Source organism: Triticum urartu, chromosome 5 (assembly GCF_003073215.2).
Source record: "Triticum urartu cultivar G1812 chromosome 5, Tu2.1, whole genome shotgun sequence".
NCBI lineage: Eukaryota > Viridiplantae > Streptophyta > Magnoliopsida > Poales > Poaceae > Triticum > Triticum urartu.
Genome location: NC_053026.1, coordinates 376349154 through 376357742, shown reverse-complemented (window position 1 = coordinate 376357742; position 8589 = coordinate 376349154). Strand labels below are relative to the sequence as shown.

At 40.3% G+C, this 8589-nt stretch overlaps 1 protein-coding gene across 2 annotated transcripts; it reads right to left on the bottom strand.

Moving 5' to 3' along the window:
• Positions 1-342: 342 nt before the first annotated feature.
• LOC125509132 (ABC transporter A family member 7-like) lies at positions 343-6866 on the bottom strand. 2 transcript variants are annotated; one of them, XM_048674021.1, is made up of 18 exons: positions 6668-6866; positions 5878-6262; positions 5697-5779; positions 5451-5595; positions 4094-4207; positions 3732-3856; positions 3479-3637; positions 3220-3382; positions 2979-3104; positions 2815-2898; positions 2369-2730; positions 2085-2285; positions 1879-1988; positions 1699-1783; positions 1394-1522; positions 1196-1301; positions 990-1078; positions 343-911 (listed from the first exon to the last, which is right to left on the bottom strand). In XM_048674021.1, the coding sequence occupies exons 1-18, from the start codon at positions 6740-6742 to the stop codon at positions 612-614; spliced, it is 2841 nt and encodes a 946-aa protein (XP_048529978.1). In that variant the 5' UTR covers positions 6743-6866; the 3' UTR covers positions 343-611. The 2 variants fall into 2 exon arrangements, with proteins under 2 accessions (XP_048529978.1, XP_048529979.1); XM_048674022.1 differs by lacking the exons at positions 5451-5595; positions 5697-5779; positions 5878-6262; positions 6668-6866 and having other exon boundaries at positions 3543-3637; positions 4094-4126.
• Between the last annotated feature and the right edge of the window lie 1723 nt (positions 6867-8589).

Below are 8589 nucleotides of genomic sequence, written 5' to 3'. Positions count from 1 at the left end.
AATCCCAATGTTTGTTGTATTATAAAAGTATCTTCCAAGAAAAAATATATACATATAATTTTCACACATCCCGTCAAAATACTACCTCTAGTCCTTTTTCACTTCGCGTATTAGATTTGTGTCAAGTCAAACTCAACAAAGTTTGACCAAATTTATATTAAAAAATATCAACATCATGTCAAAAGATTTTACAAACTATGAGTGATTCAAATTTAAAACCTTAGAAATAAATAAATACAAAATGTTAAGTTGCTTGGGGATTGAACAAGGTGTTCGGAAATGCAAAATGGAATTTCACTTTCAGAAAGTGTTCAGGAAATAAATCTATCTGACAAACTAAAGTAACCAACGATTCTGCTCTGCAATAACACTGTCAAGAATCTGTCTCTGTTTTTCCTTTTTCCTTTTTGCACTTTCTCTCGAAAAGTTGAACCACATAAAAAATCATAGATAAATAAGGTTTTCCCTTAAAAAAAACTACATGCTATGATTTTTTACCCTAGCACAGCCTACATGCTATGAACTCACAAGATTATCTACGAAGTCACATGGAATGCTTGGGGTTGGGGTCCCTTGGCCGTCCATGACGAAGACACTCTCCAGGTTACAATCTATGCAACATCATTGAACACCGGTGATCCCTTGGCAACCTTGATGAAGACATCCTCCAAGGTAGTGTCAACGAGACCCCAGGCATGTATACTGAGCCTGCTTTTCGCCCTCTCAACTGCATGAAAGACATCGGCTATTCTCACATCCTGCTTCGGCAGCTCAAACTTTTGAGTGCCAGAAAGACTGTAGATCTTGTTTGCCCTTGGTGATAGACGATGGACTAGCTCTTCGATCTCCGGCTCTTGTTCTGGAGATGTTGTCACAGTAAATATGTATGCACCCCCGTATCTTGCCTTCAGCTGTATGGCATTATAGTGATAAATATTTTTAGAAGTGTTGCTACAGTAATTTTTATAAGGTTTAAGAAGATAATGTACCTCTTTAGGGTTTCCGAGGCACTGGAACTCGCCATCGACGAATATGCCAAGTCGGTCACAAAGTACTTCTGCCTCCTCCATCGAGTGTGCTGTCAGATGCATTTGAACAGATGATATTCATTGTTATTTTCAGATGCAGTAAAATGGTGGACAGGAGAGTCTATGATGGAGATGCATGAGTGGACAGGGAAAAGAATCATAATTACTAGTAAGAACAATTGCACGGTTTCTCTTAGCCTCCTTCACAATGTTCCACAGGTTATTTCTTGATGCCGGATCTAGTCCTGTACTTGGCTCATCCATGTAGACAACCTAAGGAATGTTTCCTTCAGCTTCAGAACCAATTTGCAAATAAATTTCTACAGTAAGGGTTGAAACTTGAAACATAAAAGCAAGAAGAGTACTTTGGGGTCTCCGATTAATGATATTGCCACACTGAGCCTTCTTTTCATGCCTCCGCTGTATTTTCCCACTTGCTTATCACCAACACCACCATGAAACAGATTTACACTTTTCAGAGAATCATTAACAGCCTGATAATGAAAGAAAAGTTGATGTGTTTAAATGGGGCCAGCAATGCTGAAGAATAATACTGTACATACATTGAGATGCTGAATAATATGGCTGATGAATGAAGATAGCAGTTTGAATTCTCTTAAAATGAAATGCAAGTACTAGACCAAAACAAAGTTACAGAGATTAGATGTACCTTCACTAATGCAGCACCTTTAAGATTCTTCAACCTAGCATAGAAGAATAGATGCTCTTTTCCCGTCAATGTTTCCCAAAGTAAGCTGCATTTCAGACAAGACCAGTTACCATGAGAAGACAATGTGATGTGGTAAAGAAAGCTAATGGCCAGATGAGCTATAAGTTGCAGTATAAATACTCATGCTGTGGGCACACGCCCATATTTGTATATATGTTATCCATATCCATCCTTATATCCATTCCATGTGCATAAGCAGTACCAGATGTAGGTTTAGTAAGTCCAACCATCTGAGGAAAGATCAGATCAAAGTTAATCAAGGTGTGTGGCAATACTTTACGCAACTTCCACGAAAAATGCCACTGCATGCTGTTTCAGTACTGTACCATACTAATGAATGATGTTTTCCCAGCTCCATTTGGGCCAAGCATTCCGAAGCATTGGCCTTTTGGTAGGGCCAAAGATAATCCTCGCACAGCCAGCTTGTCTGGGTTTCCATCCTTTCCAGGATAAACCTTCCTCAGATTGTCACAGATGATAGCTTGGTTTGCATTGGAATCCATCAATAATTGCTCAACTACTTGTCTCTGAATAGATATCAAAGCACGAGTATTAATACAAATGTGCTGTAGAAAAAGATGGAAGTGCCAAACTATGGCAGGTAACCTACTTCTTGAGCAACATCTTCTTTCTCCATATCAACGGCTACTTTATGATTCTGCTGCACAAAGCTACTTTGTAATGGTGGTGCATGTTTCTTCTGCAGACATCTAAAGAAGAGTAAGGGGTTTCCTACACTGCCACCTATTGAAGAGACTTGATCCAAATAGAATGCTAACACAAGCATCAATGCCCATTCTACAGTCATTACGATCAAGATATCACGCATTCCATTGATTGGGTCTTTCAAATTTTCCCACGTCATGCCAGTGGCTCCCATAGCATTTCCAGAGAATGCATATTGACCAAGCTCATACAGTCCTCGATAGAGCGAAAATCCTGGGACAATCTCCATAACTAATATCCAACCACCTGAGTAGACAATATGAACCTTGTTACTCATATGGCCATATAACATATAAATCGAATTGCAGATTGGCTAGGCCAGCAACTTACGGGGAAAATTTATGTCCTCAATAAAAAAGCGGAAAAGAAAGGCCCCTAGTAAGCCAGAGCCAAATACATAGATGTAACCAATCACTGCAGCAGGGGGGTAGACGAAATTTGTCAATTCCAAGAAGAAAATTTAGACTTCGATATTACAGGTTTAAGTCACTGACCTGTGGCTATCTTGACAGATGAAAAGAAAGATGCCACAAAAAAGGCAAAAGCAATCTGTAAATTTATATAGACAAAGAAAAAAACAATCTGTATGCCATAGCTATTGACTCTGAAGAAATTGAGACCTGCACAAAATAAGGTCAATTTGGAATACATATATATTTTTCCCACAAAAGCAGCTTCATGAGTAAAATTGGTTCTTTCAAGAATACTCGTAAATAAATTGTGAAAACTCATTACCTATCAAGGATCCAAAAATCACAAAAAATGTCATATACACAACCGATAGAATGAAGAAATAACCATAAGATATCATCCAGTAAGGTCCGTCCTTCAGACCTTGCATCTTCATCATAATTTTTAACTTTTGTTGCTTTTCATACACCAGATACGTCAACATAACCTGGAAAGGAGAGTTAATTTCCAAGCTCTACTGACTCTGTAATACGCCCAGCCCTTTTGAGTGCACTTAAGGAATGTTACATCTCATCATACTCACTGGGAAAAGCAGTTCAACGATCCATGTGAAGAATAGCGGACTGATAAGAGAAGAGAGGTCGAACCTATAACTTGTTCCAACTTTGGGCATATCTTTTACATATTCCAATAACACTTCCATCCCAGGTCCTCGGATATATTTGAGATATGCGTTGGATACCTGTAGGAAACGAACACGATGTAAGAAAAGTTGCCATGTTCCACAATAAATTGGAAATACTCAGAGATGAATTAATGGGAAACAGAGCACATACAGCATTCACCAAGCGTGGAACTCGTAATGCTGCGATAAATGAAAATGCGGTTTTACCGCCATAGGTAGAGTTGTACCACACGTTTATACCGAGGCCATACTCCGTTGAGCTCAAGAAGTCATAACCTGCAAAGAAGAACACAACTATAAACTATACATGGATGCAAAATAAGTGTTGCTAATGAGATTTCATTCTCATATTTGGGTAGATGAGCTCAAGCAATTATTAAGAACACGGGCAGCATTCAAGGGCCAGTTTATCAGAAGTTATTACGAAATTGTTTAACAAAATCTCACTGCTGTGTAAACCTGCTACAAATGCAAAGAGGCAAAAAATTGGTGCTACAAAGATAGGAAGATAACCTGCAATAAACTCGTTTGTTTTTCCTCCTCTTTGTATATAACCCTTTAATAATACATCATTGATAACTGATGTACTCTCACGCCACAACAACACACCTTCAACACACTGTATATCTGGTTCATTTCATAAAGACGTCAGAGCAGCAATAATAGCAGGTCTAAAAAAGAATCCAAACAAAAGATTAACATGTCTAATTATTCTGGTCAAACAGACTACACAAAAAGTCAGTGTTCCGTAGTCAGTACCAGTAATTATAACCATACCAAGATACAAAATCCACTGATTCACAATTAGTTTTTCTCTAACATAGTAACTAGTCAATTTGTTCCTGTCTGATTGTATTAAAAGCAGAATGCAAACAAGAAAATGTGAAAGTGAATTATGAATTATTTATAATCCATGTTTTGAATAGCGGATAGCAGGTTTGTATTCTTTGTAGTGGATTAGCTTCACTATAACGGATATTGGATAGTGGGTGCTATAGCGAACGCTATATTCCCAGATCATTTATGAAAATATTCATCATTTTGAGTTATGTGTATAACTGTATATGCAGAAAGGTTTGTTGTAAAAAAACTAACATGGAATAAATACTATGTATTTATTTACGGGACATAATACACACATATTGTCAAACAAAACTGCAATTTCAACTTACACATTGCTACAGTTGCTACCTCACATCGCTACAAAGGTACCGTTGCTCTCTCGGCTGCACAATACCGCTTGTTTTACTCTAGACCATCATTCTGAACCACTATGTTTTACCCTGCCACCGCTAAACAGAAGCTACACCGACTGTCAAGTATATAATATATATAATTAGGAGAATCTTTATACAGAAGTATGTTTTTTTAGATATTTGCATGCTTCAGTTATTTTCCACACAAAAAGGGCATGCACTTTAACTAGTTATGAATATTCCAACATAAGATCCATGTAAAGGCACTCGCAGTCACCCAACACTTAGAGCTGTACGAGGTTGTTCTGCTAGTCCACAGTAACTGCCATTTGCAAAGTTTGGACCTTTTGGTGTTTCTGTATTTTCTCATCTTCTTTTATGTTTGTCGGTCATTTTGAAGCCTAGGGTGTTATTGTATTTGTCATTCTGTGGTCTTCTTCTTTCTAATACAAAGATGTGCAGGTCACTTGCGTATTCGAGGAAACAGAAGGACCCATCAAAGACTGAACTATTGAAAGTCCACATCTAAATAGAGTTCCTTCAAATGCAGATAAATTTTGGTGTAAAACAGTACGTCACATATCTACACTTAAGCTACTTTCCAGTAAATTAATTTAAGTTTCCCAATACAAAACTGTAAATTAAATACCTTACGGAAGGAAGTTTTAACTTACTTAGCAGGAGGGGTATGCCCCCGGCATTATATGAAATGGTCTGCGACAAGTAGGGCACACACTGAGGCTGGAGCAGATACAAAGTATCCGAAGAAGAAAATGCAGGCTCTACCAATTGTGTATACCCTGGAATGGTGTCTGAACCCTGAGACAAATCAACACAACCAGTACTTCCGTAAACACAACAAAAGAAGCCATGCAACTTATACAAGAGAAAAAGCTTAATTGGGCATAGAAGGAACTCACAACAACTATCCTGGAGAGAGCATCAAGATAATCTGTCACATTAAGAGTGGGAGCGAAAACAGGAAACAGACCTCCTGCAACACCTGTCAATTGGAAAATGGGAAGTACTCAACAAGTAAGATACATCGATCTTAATTATGAACAGTTGGTATGCATAGAGTTGCATTGTGGAAGCACGTACTTTCAGCAAACCTTCGGTCCTTTCCAGTGATGAGGACACTGGCAGGGCAAGACAAAGAGTCACGGCATGACATATCGGGCAAATCATCAAATGGCTGGGAGACGGTTCTGACAGCCCGGAACTGAGGCTGGGGAACCTGAATCAGTGCTGGCCACCGCGGCGGGCTGGGAATCGCGCAGCTCCAGACCTGCTCCAGCGTCGAGTATTGGACGCCACACTCCCTCTTCCTGCAGGTCCCGTACATGTCGGTGTCGACGCAGGCACAACCGCAGTTGTACTTGGGCTTGTCGAGCTCATTGTTGATGATGTTCTGGAGCACGAGGAGCAGAACGCAGATGAGGATCGGGAAGATGGTGATGCCGATGTTTGTCTTGAGGTTCCGTTTCTGCATCGCAGTCAGCCATGAAGAGGGTCAGATGCTGCATTACTGCGTTATAAGAATGTGCATGCCTACAAGAAATCTTATTAAAGGGCATCAAGGTTTTAAGAAACATGCGGCGTTCCATGCTGCCATGTACTAGTCTGCAACGCCGTCGAATCCTAGAAAAGCTGGACCAGCAGATTTATGCCGAACTCGGCTGGTGCCAAAATTTCAGCGGCGCCACTGGAAATTCTCGAAACACACAGGATCAACGGAACTTTCCGCGCTCTACCCACCGGGAACCAATTGCGTCTCCGAGAACCGTGCAGGCATACTCACAAGCACGTGGTGGGCGCACCCAAAGCGGCGTATCAACTATCAACACAGCACAGAGTAGATAAAAGCGAACAGGCAAGGGAGGAGAATTGCCTGGAGGCAGAGGTTCTTGCGGAGGAGCGCGTTGGCCTGCGTGAGGAAACCCGCGGGGCGCCTCCGGGAATCCATGGGGAGGATGGCTTAGGTCTGGAGGAGGAGGAGGCGGGGAGATGGGGAAGAGGAGCAGATGCGCATGGAGGCGTTCAGAATCAGGAGAGCTGGGATTCGGGACGAAACCGATCGAGGGGTTTAACTTTACCCCGGTTATATAGCCGTCGGGATGAAGGACTCCCGCGCTGGCCGAGCTTTATGTGTGGGCGAACTTTTCTTTCTCTGGTCCTGATCATCCGCCGACCAAGCTGTTTTCCACCAACCACCCCTGGAGCTGTGTGGGTGTGTGGACTGTGGAGTGTGTGACTTTTGGAAGCTTTGTGCCAACTGTACCCTTCCGTTTTGAATTATTAGATGTTTTACTTCTTTTCTGAATCAAATGTATATAGACGTATTTTTGCGTGTTTGTTCACTTATTTTGGTATGTATTTAATTTATTTAAAATGTTTTATAATCCGAAACAAATGCTATACATATCTACTATATTCTATATACCATTAGAAAAAGAGCGAGTTGCGAAGATCTAGCGCATCTCACCCGTTCAAACGCGTCTATCCAATGGTCTATGTTGCTCCGGTGTTTTTAGCGTGTAACTAAATCGTACCTAATATCAACTTTAGTGGTAGCCACGTAACTACATCCTACCCAATATCAACATGCGTGCAACGCAATTGATATCTTTCCTAATATAGTGTTTTAATTATATTCTACTCCCTTCGTTTCACAATGTAAGACGTTTTTTCAAGCTAAACTAGCTTTAGAAAACATCTTACATTGTGCGATAGAGTAGTACCTAATATCAACCCGCAAACTATATCTTTTTTAATACTACTACTAATGTGCAATGCAATTAATATCTTTTGTGATATGATAACATGCATTGCACGTACACAATTACTAGTGTACACAAATACGGCAAGTACTCCCTCCGTAAACAGGTACAAGATGTTCTACGTACCTCTTTCTTATTAAGATGTATATAGACACATTTTAATGTATTTATTCACTCATTTCAGTCTGTATCTAGTCCATATTAAAGTATCTAAAATGTCTTACGTTTGTGTATGGAGGGGGTATTATTTTCTGATGGGAAATATGACAAGCATTAATTCTGTCAAAATTATCACACAACTGTCCGATTTGTTTCGTATTCCATGGAATTGTACCTGTGCTGCGCGAAGAAATGAGGGCGGCGTCCCTTAGTTGATCTCATTATTTGTAAAGCTTCAAATTAGTTTGGTAGCAGAGTTTTTTAAAGCCCATAGTATTTGAAAACTTAGCTATATCAGCATAAGGGCAATGAATATTTTAATTTTTCAAAAACTGTGGCTTTTCACAGTTTTGGCAATACTACCGAAATGTCTGGCCGGCACTGCCTTTGTCATAGTTTTGACCGGTAGATACGCATGGACGAGGGTTGAACGTACTAACTCAGTGACACTTAACATTGTGCTGCCAAACACATCAAAGTACGTATTTATAACCATGCGATTATCTGAAAACTCCAAAAATATTGCGCTGCCAAACGTAGCCTTCATGTTTTATGGCTGATATATAGAACCGAGTAAAATGACCCGGCGGCGTTTAGTGCAATAGATCATCACAGCCATATGCCCATATCGAGTCTTTTGCGGGCCCTATAGAAGTTGCAATTGCATACTTGCACCCAATTTGCAGTTACCGGACTGTGATCTGCTGAACTTACTTTATGGTTTGGCGTGAGAAACAGTCACGACAACATAAAAGGAGACTTGGTCCACTGTGATGTTATGCCAAACGGAACAAACCGAAGATAAAACGCAGGTGTGTATGCTTTTGACAGAGGGAGCGCATACCGCCGCAGAGGGTGAAAGCAAGCCAGTCTT